The sequence below is a fragment of the Pterocles gutturalis genome, unplaced genomic scaffold, assembly GCF_000699245.1.
Source record: "Pterocles gutturalis isolate BGI_N339 unplaced genomic scaffold, ASM69924v1 scaffold40952, whole genome shotgun sequence".
Lineage (NCBI taxonomy): Eukaryota > Metazoa > Chordata > Aves > Pterocliformes > Pteroclidae > Pterocles > Pterocles gutturalis.
Window position 1 is genome coordinate 41,728 of NW_010109194.1, and position 18,377 is coordinate 60,104.

The 18,377-nt window shown below is 37.7% G+C and overlaps 1 protein-coding gene across 1 annotated transcript in view; it reads right to left on the reverse strand.

Annotated features, from left to right (window-relative positions):
* Window positions 1-14,591, reverse strand: part of AP4S1 (adaptor-related protein complex 4, sigma 1 subunit) — a 14,909-nt gene extending 318 nt beyond the window's left edge. Inside the window, exons 1-4 of the mRNA XM_010072902.1 lie at window positions 14,454-14,591; window positions 12,919-13,005; window positions 11,805-11,873; window positions 8,681-8,692 (exon numbers count right to left, since the gene is read on the reverse strand). Of these exons, the coding sequence (XP_010071204.1) occupies window positions 8,681-8,692; window positions 11,805-11,873; window positions 12,919-13,005; window positions 14,454-14,591 (306 nt within the window). The remainder of the gene's footprint in view (window positions 1-8,680; window positions 8,693-11,804; window positions 11,874-12,918; window positions 13,006-14,453) is intronic.
* Window positions 14,592-18,377: the final 3,786 nt, after the last annotated feature.

The window sequence follows — 18,377 nt, forward strand, 5'->3', positions numbered from 1 at the left end:
CTTTTTTTTCGGACCCACAGAGATGTCAAAAGTTTGTAGTAGAGAAGTGGAAGCCCTAGCAGTATCCCATCCTGGAAGATTACCACATAGTGGTAAAAGCAAGGTAAACTTGAACTTAGATGTAGGTGGTTAATTTTACTGTCTGCCTGAGTACCATGTATTGCTTGAATATAAAATGTTAACAAGGGATAACAGCCTTGAATGTGAAGATGCAAATATTCAGCATCTTCTTAGAAAAGTAATTATCAGTCAAATTCTTAAAATGTGATTCTCAAATTTTCCTTGCCTTAAGTTACTAACACTATTTGATATGCTTGAAAATAGCTTAAGAGGAATACGCTGATATATAAAGCTGAGTCGTTGATCCAGTAATAAATCTCATAACAGCAAAAGTAAATAAATGGTTCATATTTTAAATACTTTGTAAAAGATCTCTATAATCTCTAATGTTCACCTAAAGGAAAATCAATCTGAAACAATATGAATTTGTACTGTTGTGCTATATGAATTTTGTCTATAACCATGACTGTCTTTCTTTAGTATTATCTAACAGCCTCTGTCTCCAAAAACAACTGATGACAGGCCTTACTCTGGTATTAAGTGGTGGGCACTCTTGTGCATACATCTGTGTTTTGTGTCTCCACTGAACAAATGCAAAGGGTTACTCAGTGAAAAAAGATTCTTATGTTGCCATTTATCACCATACCCTGAAGTGGAAATAGGCACAGCAAAAAAGCCTGCTGGGTACTGCTGTTATGCCCAGCTGACATGAATCTACACAGAGAGGTGTGAATAACCCTTCGTCTGCCTTGCTCTCCACCTGTTGCTGCTCTTTAAATGTATTCTTTGCTGTGCTCAACAGATTTCACTTTGCTCCTTCTAGTTCTTGCCTGGGTATCAAGGACTACTGCAGCGGAGCTAGCAAGATACTTCACAAGAACTTCTAAATACATCTTTCAACACTTTTTTTCATCTTTGGGATGAGTCTCTTGAGTGCCTTCTCTGCCCATGATGCTCTTTTTGATGCTCTGTTTTGAGCTTAGGAAGACAGCCTTGTTTTGCTCTAGTCCTTGTATTTATGTTAGTGGATTTCCATTCTCATCAGTGGAGTTACAAGAGAAAGGTTTTTGAAAGCATCGCTGTTTTCCTCTGCTCCTTGTGATAAAGCTTAAGTCTTATTTTCTGAGCATGGCTCAGGCATTTCAGAGGCTTGCTCTGTCTCCCGAGTTCTAGCGGATCTAACTACAGCAGCTTGCCCTGCTGCGCTGCCATAGAGCAGGAACAGCAGGACTACCACACTGTGTGTGACAACAGCTGCCGAACTACATCGTTGCATGTATTTGTTCCTCCTAGATGGTAAATGCAAATGGTGAGGGGCCAACACCTTAAACCACGATACCTGCAACAACGCAAGCTCATGAAAGTGAACAGTCTTAGGTCTGAATTGAAGAAATGGATCCAAGTAAAGTAACATTGAATATTCCCTTGTCTAGTTTTTTAGCACCTGGCTTTGAGAAGGGAATTCCTGAATATAAGTGCCTTATTTTTCCTGCAATGAGTGGCGAAAGCTAGACCCATCAAACAATTCAAAGGTTCTAGAGAACCGGGGCTGAAGCCAGTAGTTAGGAAAGCAGAGAGGGATTTGTCTGTAATCCTTTCTCTTGGATTCAGAAGCCCAAGTCATTACTTCAGGTAATGATGACTGGCTCAGTCTTGTCCTTTAAAATGTCACTGTAGAAATGCTGCCTGTCTGAAACCTGCAGAGGATAGAGGCTGAGCCTGTCCTCAGCAGGGGCAGGGCTCCAAACCCACCTTTCTCCATGGGCAAGCTTCACTGAGTTGGTAGCAGCTCCACCTGCTGCCTTCTTAAAGTTCTCCTGCTGTCTGTAAAAGTTCTTCAGGATGACGGTCTAGCCCAGTAATGAGAGGAGATTATGTTCTTGTCCCTGTCTTGGTGATTGCTTCTGCTGCATACATTAACGCAAGAAGAGGGCACAGAATGTCTCATGTCAGCCTTTACTGTGGCTACCCTTCTAAGAGATTAAAGTAGAAGCTTGAACTTGCTCAGGCTGAAATGTAGGATGAACCTGTGTGCTCAGGCTGATGAGCATATAGTTAGCAGGCTGTCACCTCCTCTGCTGTTTCAAGTTGCTGTGAATGCTCTGGGCTGGACTCATGCTACTGCATATTTGTGCCGATGGGTAAGCAATTGTATCACTGCTCCAGCAAGTGCATTCTGCTTGACTAAGAGCACAGCATGTCCAGGTATGTGTAGCAGCACAATTCAGGCTCCCAAATAACTTTACTGTTACATGAGGAAGAGGAACTACAGCTCTCAACAGAATCTTGGGTATGTCCATGGTTCATCAGATAGCTTCTAATTTGCTGGCTTAAACTTAACCACCTAATTTAATTCTAAGTTATATTTTAAATACCAGACTTCTTCCTGAGTCTGACCATAGGCCTAAATGGCTTCTAAAAATCAGACTTATGCCTTTCAATTCTGGAGCAATACTGTCTTTAAAACTTCAATGGTCTCAGTTTCTGTGGCTCCAGAGACAAAGGCAGTTACTTTACTTTGCTTGGCAGGTTAAAGACTGGAGACAAATTTCTTCCTATGGTATATTTTTTTTCAAGTAAATCAGTCTTTACACAATTATTTTAATCTGAGAAGTTATTCTAGTGAAGTGAAGACAGCTCTTCTACTGCTGCTTAGTTCACCTCTGGCACTGCTCTATGTAGGGCAAGAGAATCTGTTAATGAAGTTAGATAACATTCCATTCAGGTTTCAACAAGTGATAAAGCCAGCTCCTCCTGGCTTTTAATTTTTACACTCCTGATTCACAGTGGAGTGAGAGCTCAGCTCTCCTGGTCTTCCTCTTCCTTTGAGAGTCCCAAGGATCTAAAACACAGAAGACTGGATCTAGCAGGATCAGTGATAAAGCAGTGACTTGCGACTCTCACCTAATTTTTCTCCATCATCTTGTTTAAGAAAACATTTAAAACACACTTAGCACACCTTGCTGCATTTCCTAAAGATCTGATACTATGAAAGGAAAACTGCACCCACACCAATACATGTCTTGTAGCTGCTCCACTCAAACCCAGTGCAGTTAAATGAGATGTCAATTCCCCTGCAGAGCCATTCCAGGTTATTTCAAAACTGGCCTACTCCATTAGAGAAAACAGTGGTGTGATTTCTGTCCATCTGTAACCTGTCACTCTCACAGTCATCATTCCAGAACCAGTGATTTCACCTGCAGTTTGAATGGCGATAATAATACCATTCTGGAAAGATCTTGATTTTGGAAGGTCCCAAAGCATTCTTTAATCTCTATCCTCAACCTAACATCCTGGCTTCCTTTTTCAGTTCTCTTTCCACCTCCCTTTACCTTTAGCAAACAGTCAGATTGCACAGGGAACAACCTTGGCCTTCTTCCCCTTCCTGTAAGTCTCATGACTATCCTCCACAGTTACAACTCATTGTACACACACACACTGCTTAGCCATTTGTGTCTGAATGCCCTGCCCAGTCAGGGATATACATCTCCTCTCCTCAGCAAGGCTCTTCCTACCCACCTGTCGCTTTGGCAAGTGACCCCAAATTTCAGGGTTTAAAGCCCTGAGGTCATAGATCTACGCCCAGCTGAAAAGCAGCAAAGCAAACCAGTTTGAGCAACTGGCAACAGGAAAAAGCTGTATTGGGTATGTGCGTTGCCGTGTGCTCCACCCAGAGCTGTCATTCAAGGCCCTGCTTCCAGGAGGAATCCTGGCTGCCCACAAAAGAGAATTAAGGGACTTTCACTAGATCTCTGCAGAGGCTAACAGGAATTTTTAAACAAGTGTGCAGAAGAAAACATGTATTACATCTACATCTGTAGATAAAAGTCTGTAATAAAAATTTTAAGAGCACCCAGCTGGGAAATACTCTTTAACAAGTTGACAGCCTGGGCAAAAGGTGAGCCCTTACTGTCTTCAGTTCACTGTGGCGGCAGATGCCTAGCAGTAGATGTAAACAGCACCTACTACACAAATGTTAAATGCTGGCTTTTGGTAACTTTCAGAGCTGCCCTTATGAGAGACATTAATGGTACTTTCTACTATCACAAAGAGTTTTAATGGCACGTACATACTAAGAGGAGGTAAATGTGACACAGTCTTGTGTCTCCTTCCCCAAAACATTATACAGGCAGATAGTTAAGTGGGGGAGAGGGAGAGGAGGAGGGAAGGGAAGGTGGAAAGGAAAAAGGCACAGTTAGGACTTGCATGTAATAAAATAACTTCTTCATATAGAGGCAGTTTAAGATACCTCAGGATTTTCCAGGCAAGTAATTAAGGGCGTGTACAAGCTGAAGTGATGATAAAATGCAGCCAACACCTTGTGATCAGTTAACACACCCAGGAGCACAAACAAAAGCTCTGTAGATTACAGAATGGGTACTTAAGGGGCAGACGGTTTGCTACTGAATATACAGCATTACAAAACTTTGATTTCCATTCTGTTTGTTCATCTTCAACTAAAGATTAGTTGGAGTTGCTTCTTCTTTTAATCTACAGTCACACATTCTGACTTTATCTTTGTGAAGATTCATTTTAAGTAACTTGTGGCCTAGTTAATGGCAGGCAAATTTTAGACACTACAACAATTTAATGCTTTCTGACCATTTCTTTCTCAAACAACTATGCTGACATTAAATAGGAGACAAATGATGCCTTCAAGTTCTGTGATGTTCTAGAACAGCAGTTTTAAGCTAATCCTTATTAGGTTTCCATCTAATCTGCTTATTTTACAGTACAAACTGAAGTATATCCTTACAAGTTTGTCATTCAATTTTCTTACTACTTAAATGTACTGTATTCTGAAAGTGTTATTCCACAGATGACTGAAGAATATGGTTGATTCACATGAAGCATTCCCTGTATCAAGGCTTTATATCTATCCTAGGAGCAGCAGCAGCTAGTTGCAATGGAATGTAATGAGTTTTTTTGATCAAGGCAACATTCTTCAAACTCATGGTCCTAGAGCACCCTGTCTTCCCCTTCCCTTCCCACAAGGGGAACGTAAGCATCTGTTTCTTCTGTAAGTTAATAACGTGTCTTCAAGTAAGTTTTGCTTCACCAGTTCAAGCAATAGAAAAGTCAACTGTGTGCAGTCTTAGAAACTGTCATGCTTATCAGCATATTGTTCTCTACAAAGCTGGTGTGGTAACACTTGTTTTTTTATAATCTCTTTGTCATCATCACACCAAGAAAGTAGCCCCTCCACCATCCAGCTGAAGTTTTAAAGAAATTCCCACCCACTTATTCACGGAAGTGAGGCTCATCTACTGCTATTACCACATTGGGAAGCAACACCCCTAGGACAATTTCGGTACTTCTTTGTTCAACTGGCACAACAACACTACTTACAGATATTCTAAAAACAAATGAAACAACTTCAGAAATGTTACGTCATTCCACTGTAGGTACCCTTAAGTATGTGACTATCTCTCAGAATGAAAGGAGACATCAGATAATGGCTAAATGCTTTACAATTCACACATAAAAGCTTCTGTAAAAACCAAGGCTAATCTAAAGTAGTTACTTAATTGGCTAGTAGCTAATCAGTGTTCATTGTTGCAGTATGCATGAGATAACTTTGCAATTGTTCTCGCCTTGTTTAGCATCACACACACCTGTGTCATACATACAAATAAATATTAGGTATGAATCCTGTTGAGCAGGATTCAGATTGGACCCAGTCTTTGCTTTGTGCCCAAGGTGCCCTTCCCGGCAGCTGACTCCAGACTTGGGCCATGGTGCAGGTCAGGATGGGGGTGCCCTGGCTGAATGCGGGTGTTTGGACCTAAATGAAAGCTGGAATCCCTCATTAGCAGGAGATGTCCTGCCAGGAATACCAGGGTTATCCACTCTGGCTGGGGAGGCTTTAAGAACCAGTGCACAGGCTGCAGCCTTAGCATAGGCTCCAGGAACATTTCAGTAGCATGATGGTCTCTGCCTTTAGAGGGGTTTGCTCTGTGCATGGGTGCATGGGTGCGGGCAGTTTATAAATGAAGTGTAAATCTGCATGGGTGAATAGCTTTTAATGATTACAATCTATTTTTCATGGATTTTGATTTAATGTAATTTCCTACTATTTTTTTCATGTTAGTAAACATTACTTTCTATATAGAATAGCCACTGTCACTTTTGAAATAAACTTCCTATGGATCTGTACAGAGACAGGAAATCAAGACAGTCTCCCACCAGATACACTCTGTATACAAAGATTCTGTAAACACTACTTGGGTGTTCGCAGTTACATACCTTCAGATAGTCCTTCCTCCATCAGATATTTTGCACCCAAGCTAACTGTACTGAATATAAGAGGTAGCATAAGAGTATTTGGCAAAGGAAATGGTTTAATTTCAGGTGAGGATATTATCTTACACACTATGAAAGGCATATTGATGGATGATTGCTTGCACTGCATCAACATCTAAGACACTTCTAGTCTAGATTTTATATTGTTCTTCTGGGCCTGCTACTCAAGCTGTTGTCAAAAATGAATACAATCCTGAACAACATGCTTCTTCATTGTTTACACCTCTGCTTTACATTTAACATTGAGGGTATCTCGCTTCATTTCAACTATTTTAGGAATTCTCTCAACCTATGAAAAGCTCTTACTTCTAAATGGGAGAAATATTTTCTACATATATGAAGTAAAATGTTTTATTTTAAAATTGTTCCTGAAATGTATAATGTAGAAAAGTGCATTTCTGAATGGAAAAATTAGGTACGTCATTCCTATGTCATACACATTGAGGACAGACATAGCAGACATGAGCTTTTCCAATATTATTTCCAGTATTATCAAATAAGGTAATAATACACACTCCTATTTTCCAAATATTTATATCCACACCCTTATACAGATGAGACCCATGTAGAAGATGAATTTCTACAGGAATCGTTCAGACACTGTATTGCACCTGTCGCAAATATTAGTGTTGGCATATAACGCAACAACTTCTCTAAACAATGCAGAGAAGTATTCTCTATCACTGTATGGAGACACTTGCTGGTATGCAGCAGACTTTCAGCTCAGCTATTAATTGAGCTATTGGTGGTAACTGTAAGTGTGTAACTAGAGAAAATTCCTCTCGGTATGAAAACAATGACCAGAGGCAGGCAGAATTTAGAATCATCAGTAACTCCAAACAATCTAAGATAAAAAGAATCAAGTAATTGCCAACTCAAAGTACACCACATGGAAACACAGGGGACCCTTTTTATGTATAATTACTGAATAGGTCAGGTTAGTCTCTAATTCAGCAAAGCTCATACACAAGTACACATAGTTCTAATCCTTAACTATAATAACTGAATCCTAAAAATGTAGTTAATACAGTTGTTCGGAGACCTTAAGAGTCCCTTTATGCTGAAATTTCATTATTGCTCTTTTACAATATAAGTGAATTTAGGAGTGTTACATTAATACCAGAATATTTAGTGAATTTCAGGAATGAAATACAGACAGTCTATATACATACCTATATATTAAAGTTCAGTAAATGAGATGAGTTCCAGCATGTAGCAAGCATTAAAATGTTTACATAAATGAAATTAATTACTCTCTTTTGGTTTGTTTAAGTAAAGCAGTAAGAACAATTAGAAGAAAAACTACTGAATTTTTCTATGTTCTTCATATATACTAATTCTTAAATAAGGTAAATAAACTAAGTTACTTTACAGTATTTGATTCCAGCATGGTAACTATTTCAGGTGTATAATTGAAACACTTTGTACCAGTAGATCTGCATTTAACCAACAATGAATATAGGCATAAGGATTGCTGGAGTAGAGTGAGCAGGCAGTGGGATTGGAAGAACTGAGGAAGAAGACTGACTGTGCTACAATCTCCTGGTTTAATTTTCTTTCAGTTCAGTATTGTATTTTATTTACTTGCTATTTGTGTTTAATTGTTCAGGACTATATTTTAGTATTTCTTTGTATTTGGTTTTAGTTCATTTTTTACATTATATTTTAGTTAATACCCTGCAAATCATACACATGAAAATACAGCTGTGTGAGTGGAAGGGCGAGAAAAGAAAAAGGTATCTGTGGCAATGCCTGGTTTCCTAAATTGCCTTCTCGCAGGCCTTTCTCTCTTTCCATTGATACAGAAAGTAAAGCTCACCTAGACTTTCATGAAGCAAGATGCAAGTGCAAACCTAATCTTACAATGATGGTACTGCTATTTGGCTCAAGACACAGGTGTAACATTCAGTTCTTATTATTGTAGTAATTTCAATATGTATTTTATTGTAAATGTAAAGAATATCTAGTAATGTAAAGAATATCTGAAGTAATAACTAGTTAAGCCTGAAAGTCGCCCCATTGATATAACTTTTCCTGTCTGGGTTTTAATGGTACTTAGTTCTCTCTAAGCAAGCTCTCCCTGTCTTACTTTAAGTGGTACCAGGCTTATTTTAAGGACTGAGGATTTAAATAGGTGATCCTCATGAACATCAGCCATGCTTTCACAAAGGTGCCAAAATGGTGATACTTACTGTAAGTGCAAAATGTGTTAAACCTCTGTTTGAATGTTTGACAGTCAGTGCTATGAAGACAGTATGAACTGGAACGTACACCAAAAAGAGAGAGAAAAATAGATTTCTGATACTGAAAAGGATACATCTAATTCACTCTGAAAGGAAAAGAGATAGACAACCACTAGTTACAATTTCATCTCTCATCTCAGTCATTAAACATTACACGTCCCTTTAGAGGATAAAGAAAGTCTTCAAAACAATGATACAAAATTTTAGGGTGATTCCTATTTCTGTTCTGGACTGTACAATTACATGCTCTTTCCTGCAACACTGCTTTGCCTTTGGTGTGCTACCTGCCTCTGTAACAAAAGCTAGATCTGAATTAGTTCTGAAATTTTTACTTCGAAAAACCCCACTGAGGTCACCCACAAGTAACAATTTCAATGTATGCAGTGCCATCTGAATGAGTGGGTGGAAAACCAGCATCTCCAATCATGGCAACTTCAGCCCTATATTATCTTTCTCCTTCTACAAAAACAGATATTAATGTAAAGTTTACAATTTATATAAAAAGACAGTTAAAAATGTTTCTGCAGAGCATTTCAAGAGTGAAGTCTAGGCATTGTATATACCCATGGCTGTGGTAGCTGTGGCTGGATATATTAGGAGAGGAAAGGCAACTCCAAGCTTTGGACCCTTAGCACTTCTAACTATTCTCCAGCCCCAGCAACACAATTCTTCACATAGCCATAATTTCCCTTCTAGTCTTGGCCTGGATTTACCCCAGGTAGTTTTCTTCATTTAACCGAAATGTCTGAGTTAGAAGCCCTCGTGGTCTCTGTGCAGTCAACAGAAGAGATGGGTGCCTTCAACAGCACGCTTCGGCACACTTGAGGCATGACTCACTTTCTTGAGATACTCATCAGTCTCCACTCCCAGTAATGGGAGCTTAGGATGACCAAACTTCTAACTTAAGTGCCTCAGTTAAAGGTCTAAATTTAGAAACAACTAATCACAGCCTCAAAAGTTAAGATCTTGCACAGTGGGGGTGGAACTCCCCCAGTCTCTGCTGAAAGAGGGAATCTTTATCTGCTACCAAGGGAATTTAGTTTGCTAACATGGTTTCCATTCACATTCTAACTCTGGTTTTAGGTGGAGTTCCCACTGGTAAAATTGCTCCTACTTCTGTGGTCTAAAGATGCTCTATCCTGGACTAGTTCCAGTTGACAGGCCTCTGCTGAGTGACACTGCCATTCTTCTATTAGAAATCTTTTATGCATCACAAAAATTGTATTTTAAGAGCTTGATCAGATTAAGTTTCTTCAGCATTAAAAAGTAGTTTAAAAGATTGGCATATGTATTCGGAACAGTATGCCAAGGTTTCCCTGGGTAGCCATATGAACGTGAAGCGGACTCAGAGTTACATCTCACAAGCAACTTCAAAAGCTTTCCCCCTAACTCTGTTAATGTTTGTTCTGATATCGGAATTCAAGCTCTCTAAACTCCGTTAGATAAAAATAGAGTATGTGAGAATGTTTAAAGCCTACAAGCCTAAAAATAATAGATGACAAAGTGTCCTTCTAGAGCAGGACAGATGTTCTTTCCTTTCCCAGAGTTCTGTCTCCATTGCCATCATAATGATTTGGGATTCTGCTAAAATTCTGCAAATCCTGAACATTAATCCATAACTGTACAGACTTGTATTTTCCTGCTCTGTGGTTTCCACCAGAAGCCCCAGCTAGAATTATAGCTCTCTTCTTCAGTGCTCTGCCATTTATCGTGTTATATGCTATTAAAAATAGAACCATGGAATGGCATGAGATTTCTTTAACCACCCCCCTTTTTGGTTCCCCTAGTTGCAAACCTGAAATGCTACCGCAAATGCAAAAAACTCTGGTATGATAAATTCAGCAAATTTCTAACAACTATCAGTGGTTGGGTTATATATGTGGTCAAGAAATTAGATATCCTACATTTACATGTATAAGAACGACATTTATTTTTTTGCTGTGTCTCAAATGAAGAAAATAAAACCTGAGAAGTGCTTGGCAACTATTAGCTTGATTAGATCAATAAGATGTGACTAAATTTTATTGTGTGTTCCTGTGCTGCCGGAATCAAATTCCATTCCTGGTTATCATTGCTTAGGTTGGGACTGCAATCATAACAATTTTAAGAGACAAATTCTGAACTTAGTACAATCAGAAAGTGATATACTTAGTACCAGCAATTTCAACAGACTGGTGCAACGTTAGTTAAGATTAATAGCCTGGAACATTTGCCAGGCATCTAAATAGTGAACGCCGCAGATGACTTTTTCAAGCATGTCCTTTCTGGCGCATCTGCTATGGTAGTAGGACTCAGAAACCAGTTACAGACCCTGTGTACTGATCTCTTGTGTGTCGAATTACCAACATAATACCCTCAAGCACACGGACTATGGAGAAGACTGTTCTGAGAGGGATATCCTCCAACGCATTTCAGCACAGTTAAACTGAAATTGTGCCAAAGTATGATTTCAGGCAAATTTGTTTATAACAAGATTATTAAAAACCCTCTATTAAATAGCGCATGTTCTAACCAGCATTATAATGCTGCATTTTCAAACTTTGTGAAAACAAGCAAACAAAAACATCTCCCACCAAAAGGAGAAGTGTAATTTCAACTGGAGCCATGTCTGATGCTGAACCCGTAACAAAATTACTTTCTATATAATAGCTGTTTCATCAGATATCCACTGTTGCATGACAACAATGTAGGAAGCACAAGTACAGACTGTTTTTTGAGGTTTCATTTGCGCTCCACCCCTCTGATCTTATTCAGTGAGAGTGATGTCAGCTCCCTACTTAATGCTTACACTACCTTTATCATGAATAAAGTTCATTTGGGGAATGTAATACTATAGAACTGCAAAAAAAGAACTGTCGAGAAAAACTTTATTATTTCTTTAAAATGTATAAAATGCCAGTGGCTAACTTAAGAATAGATGACCCAAGGAAACCCAAAAATATAAGCATTAAAATAATATAAGCATCATATTCCTTGTCTGATGATTTATAACCCACATATACTTTGACTTCTCTGAAATATCAGCTAATAACTGCTTTTTTTCTTCTTTTTTTTTACAGTGGTAATATTAAAGTATTCAAAATTATAGATGAATATGAAAATATATATTTTCTCCTTTGATTTGTTCCCTGAAATTACATATTCATCAAAGCTTTGAAAGAGGAGAAATATTTCATAAAAATTCTATGTCTCACTCACCACTCTGCTGAAGTATTTGTCCAAAACCTCCACAAAATTATGAATTAGTTCATATACTGCCATCTCATTCTGAAATTAAGTTAAAAACAAGTGAACATTAAATTAATAGCTAGAAAATGTAATTATATTCTTCATGTTATTTCAGTCTGTGGTGTATGAAAAGCAACTAGCAAAATATAATAAGACCTACAATGAAGTGCACAAGCTGAGGCGACCACAGCGAGAGGAGGTGTGATTCCCCAGTGGGGGTACTGAGAGCAGGGGAGTGCTCAGGGCAGAAGCTTCAGGCCAGCCACACAAGCAAGCACTGCAGTACCCAATGGATTTGTCTCACCTGGGCTGCTGCCATCCCATTGTACCCTTTTTTGGACCACCACCCAGGTCAGCAAGATACAGCCAATGAGGCTGTGGCTCCTGGCCAGCTGCAGCAGTACAGATGGGCCATTTGTGTATGGTGTAGGGGGTTTGAGGGGCCAGAAGGATTTGCCCAAAATTACATGCCATTGTAACCCTGACTTGAAGACGCTGTGGTAGTCAGCAGCTACCTTCCACACCACCCAATTCAAGTCTCCAATAGTAAGCTTTGCATTGATTTCTGAGAACTGGGAATCAATGTAAACACTGGAGCTTTGCAGACTCAGCCTGAACAGATGAAATAACCGTACTTGTCAGATACCCTTTTTTACAACATACAGTAAGTTGGCATCTTTCTAGCTGACAATATGGGAATTTTTTCTTTGGCCAGGGAGGTTAAAAACAGTGAGAAGCTGAGAAGTCACCACAGATTAGACATCTGATCTGGCTGTAACGCTAACATCTGTTGAGAAACTCCACCCTATATAAATTTGTTTAATCACAGAAATTTAGAAAGCAGAATCAATAAGGCACATGAAGACTACCTCATGATAACAGTTCAGTCTACTGCTGTAGAATGAAGTCAAACATATTTTTGGTTTTATACCTCCTTTTATTTCACATAAATTAAAATGTCTTTTTGCAATGACTCCTTGAAATTCTGAAATTGCTATGGCAAAATTCCATACTGGAAAAAGGCTTGAGTTCTTGCCCATGACTACTAAAAGCTCTCATTTCAAGAGTGTATATAAGTTCTTACCTCTGTCTCGTTGATTCCAACGACTATGAAAAGGGCTGCATACTGTCGGTATACCAGCTTAAAGTCCTTATACTCAACGAAAGAACACTAGGCAGAAGCAAAACATGTCAAACATAGTTGTCATTTAAGCATACAACACTCTTAAGCACAGTGGTCAAAGAGCCTAAGCTTTCATGTTCATTAGGCCTACAAAGAACAATGGATTTCCCAAGATACACCAAACAATTTGACTTGAAAGAAATTTAGTAGGATAACTGTTGCACAAAACTTTCCATCCACTGGCAAAAAACTTGCTACCACTTTTTATACAGAAAAACGGAAACATACAGAACTGAAGTAATTTGTTCAGGTTAATAAGACAGTCTATATTTCCCGTAAATTTTCACCTGGAAGCAATTCCAAAAGCAAGAAACTCAAGTGCATTTTCGTATTTAAAAAATGATCAATATTTTTATATTAAAATTAAGAGTATTAGAGTTCCAGACCCCGGGGGGAATTCCCATGTATTTCACAATAAGAGAGGAGCCAGCAGATGGTGCTGTTATACACTGCTTTACAATATGCCTCCTCTTTTTTTTTTTTCAGTATCATTTTGCTCAATCCTTGAAATAGCAGCATACCATTAAGTTCTTTTGGTGAAGTTTCTGTATTGAGATGGTCTTGCAAGCAGTCTGGAGGAGGTTAATTTCTTTAGTCACTGTCAATTCTGTGAAGTAAGGTATTTTATATAAAATGCTATTTTTTCTGAGGTTTTTTAGAATTGTATATGTGAGGACCACTGTTCAAGGATGCACAAAATGAATAAAAAATAAAGCAGCTGACTTCAGGACACAATCCAAAAAACCCCACTCACAGCCCAAGTCACAGATTTCTCCTCCAATGCAAGTCAATGTGCTCAGAAGTTTTGCTAAGTTTGGTAGTTTTCTTAAAGAACCAATGGCTCAATTAAGTGAGCTATAAAAATCTCAACTTTCATCTAAGAAAATTTCCAACTTTTGAGTTTTCTGACTTTCTTGCAGAAAGTGTAAACACTTTTTAAAAATAAAAATGCCTAATACAGAGTCCTAAAAATATGTGTTTCCAAACCCCCCCTGTGTTTTAGTAATTTCATGATTTGGAATCCTTTCTCATAACTTATTTTTTTAAACTTGGAGCTGTCAGTACTATCCCTACTACCTTCTGGCAAAGCAGGAGTAATATCTCTCTATTGATCTCTACCAGACAAGGAATTAACAGGATAAAATAAAATCTTCCTGGACTTCTGAGCTTCTCCAAACAAATAGGAAGAATCTTCATCACAGTGATACAGAAAACTCCAAAATCTCTGTAAGCCTCAGAAAAACATATTTATTCCATGCAGAATAACAGTTCATCTGACTGAACACATGATCTAGAAACACAATCTTTTTCTTCATAGGTACTAATGAAATAACGACCTGCAATGGAAACTGGTGTGTTTTCAGAATTACCAACATAAAAGATGTGAGATGTTAATAAAATAAAATGGCTAGGGGAAAAAAAATCACAAAACTTACCTGATCCTTTGAACGAGAGAGACAGTTTTTGATTACATCAGCTTCTAGCATCGTCCGTTTATTAATTTCTACATGCTCATAATACCTAGAGAGCCTCGTTTGACCTTGTTTATTTACCATAAGAAAAAATTTAATCATTTCTTTTTATTGATCTCAGTGCTAGATTTCAATATGGGGTGCAGGAATGAAGAAGAGTGTTTCTCTGAGGAGAGAGAAAAAAAAAATATACATAAGAATTATAAAAGACTTGCTAAAAGCTAGCCAGTTCAGATATATTTAGCACTGAGTTTATTGCCAAAACATAAATATATGAATATAATCTTTTGCATGCATCGCATGAGTAAAACTCAATTTTTTTCCCCACATAAATAATCACAATATAATAAATAACAGCTTTCTCATTATCAGGCAATTTAATTTCTTTGTAGGGTTTTGTTAAATGAAGAAGTAAACAATTTCTTCTTGAAAACCATAAATCCACTCACCATTTTCTTCCCCCATGGAAACTGGTTTGAGAAAATTATCAGAAATTTACCCAATACCAAAACATAAGATTAACACAGCTCATAAGAGCGAAATTGGCCTATTAGGGTTTTTTTTGGTTTTTTTTTTTGGTGTGTAGGGGTTTTGAGTGATTTGTGTTTAACAATTTCATTCATACCATCCTGAACGAGAGCCTCATAAATATCTAGGTATCAGTAGTATCAGCATGTATCTTGAGCTGGACCAGGAGCTGCTGAAATCTATTTTCTCCCACCTCATTTCCCACAAAGAAGGTACATTCTGCATTTAATGAAAACTAAGTGTGGGTCTTGGATAGCTGAGGAAAAATCTCTTCATGTTAATTACTCAAAACAGCTTAATCTCAATCTGAATAAATATTAAACCACACAAGGCCACTGAAATATAGTTGTAGAACAGAAATATGCCATATAAAAAAGAGCACAACATATATCAGAAATTGCATGCTAAACAACTGAAATCTGTCATATTTTGAAAAGCATGCAAAAAAAAGGTAAGCTTCAGATGTAATTTTTTGAACTAGGAATACTGGGTTATTTTCTTTAATGCCAGAAAACAGTCACTGTAATGTTTTCCATCTGACTCTCTATCTGGATCACAGATTTATTGGCCCAAATGCTCCTGCGGTTTATGCACTGGAAATACAGCAACTACTGCAAAAGCTGTTTCTTTATTCCAGTTCTGAAGAGTTGTTCCTTGCCTGGTGCTTTACCAAGGTATAAGGCAAATATTCTCTCCTAAGATCTCATAGCTCCTCTAAGAAAGCGCAAGCTGAAAAACCCCATGTTGCGAATTCACAGAACTATACAGTGTAGCTCTAACAGTACAGCTTAATGCAAAATAGCAAAAGGGGAACAATACAAAAACCAAAATAGGTCTCTGAGGGAGCAATCTCACAGACCTTTAAACATATGCTGATTTTTTATAACCAGGCAAGCTGCATAGGTACTGCCTTATATTATTAACAACTTGAATAAACTGCCTATATACCATTCATGGGTGATACCATCTAAATCCTTTATGACAGTGATACAGAAAATCCCAACGTATTGTGCTGACATTAATTATTGCTTACTTCTGATTCATATTGGCCACCTAATTATTTTCTGAAAGAAAAGCCACCTCTCTTGTCATAACTTGGATCCCGAGAAAGTTATCCCATTTTCCTCAGTGTACGGCAGTTTACTCCATACACAAAGAAATTTAGATTTCTGTACTAAATGTATCTTCAATAATTAGACCTGGTAATGAGAGTTCATTTCTTAATTAAGTGAAGATTGATAATATATGTATAGTGTTACCTACAGCCTCAGAAGCATTGCCAGTAAGGAAATTGAAATCATATGAAACACTAAAATTGTAAGAGCTAAAGAACTGAAAAAAAATTACAAATTTTTGCCAAGTATGTATTATTACTAGTATAAACTAATATAAGTATTAGAAAATGTAATAGGGGCATTTCTTGTTCTTGAGAAAGTACCAAAGGATTTAAATAGTTTTAAAATTAGATGGGGGATGGTGGTGGTGGAAATCGCACACCAAATTCACAAAAATCAGTCACCAATAAAAGGAAAATTCCTACACAGACAAAAAAGTTCGCACAGACCTATTTCAGAAAAGCATCCTGGGAGCAGTTACATTGCTTTAAAGAAACCTTCACCAGAAGATACAATTTTTTGACTTTTCTAACAGACATGCTGCCCTCCAACAAAAAAACAGCCTTGCTTGTGAATTAATATCAGAGGCGAAGAGTTAAATCCTCTTCTTGCCTTGACTATCCCCTGCACACAACTTTTCAAAACAGGTAACGCATTTGAAAGGGGCATAGGATGAGAAGGACTACATTTTCTCCCTTAAATCTTCAACAGCCCTTCAGATGAAGGAAAATATCAAAGGATACATCAGCTAGCAGGGAGGACTCTTCCCTTGCACTATCCTACATCTGCAAGAAAGCTTTTACCCCTGCTATTCTGTAAATACCTCTATGATATCCTCTTGTTCATAGGACACCTCCAGAGAATAGGAGTCCAGGATCAATCCTCAGGGCAAGACAGTCCATTTGGAATCATGACAGTCTCAGAACTTTCTTACCTCCGCCAGGCACAGCGAAATCTCTTCACATCCAGCTGGTATTGTACTTTGAGATACTGTTAAGCAATACATACCAGAAAAAATATATGAAGAATTGATACATATGGATCCTGTTGCAGGATTGACTCCTAATCCTAATTATTCCTTTATTATCCTGATCTTTCCACATGGTTAATCCCTTTCTGATGTTATGACTATTGTATCTGCATGTATTCCTATGAATGGCCTTGATTGGTTTACACATGAAAATACCTTAGACCAGATTTTTTTTTTTTTTAATCCTCCCAAATGCTCTTATCTAGAACAGATATATAAAAAAAATTAACAGTGTTGTAACGGAGGTAGAATCATAGTAGTACTCAAATCTGTAATTTATGAGACAAACATTGTTCACAGTATTAAAACAGGTGATTAACATCTGTAGGAAAGAGGTCCACTAGTATCACTAGTCATTTCTGTATTTTCCCACTAGCCCCATAGACAGCTTCCAAAATTTTAGCCAGAATTTTTGCTCATGTAAATGGCAGCACAAGCACACAGTTTTGTGCAGAAACAATCGAATAAATTTACATGTACAAATATTTTTTTTTTTAATTTACACAAAGCATGCAAGCATAGCTGTGGAATCTAACTTTGAGAATAACCAGTGTTAAAAACATCTTCAGGAGTTTTTTTATTTCCTTTAAAAGTAATTCTGAAAAAAATCAGTTGGAGAAATAAAAACATTTCCTGGCACAATTTAGGCAAAAAAAAAGGAGATTCTCCTTTCATCTTGGTTTTCAGACAGAGAAAATGTTAAAATTAGTTTTGCATATATAAGATGTAAAGAAACCTGTGAAGTATAATAAACAAACAAAAAGCATATCTGTGCATGTCGAGGGGTGAAGAAACTCCTGTTCCTTCATCAAGTTCTATGTATTTGAGAAGCTACCTTTTATGATCAATAATCGGTATTCTATTTACAATGATAAATTCTACTTATGAAGATTGCTCCATTTCTTTTGATACAACTCTTACGTGCTTTTCTGTGCATTCTCACGCACGTGCCTGCGTGTATCCATGCGCATACACAAAAATTATGATGCTTTTATGCATACAAATCAAATGGTTCAAGGGAATTGGTGACAAGATGCAAGCCTTTCATATCTTGGCCATTATTTTGCCCATTTTAGTAATGAAAAGACATTACTATCTGAGGGCTGTTTGTCAGAAGTGAATAGGCTGTCTCATTCCAGGTCACTGGACAACTATCTGCACCACAAATGCGCTTAAGAACAGAAGACTGGAAGGGACTATCCAGATCCTGATGGA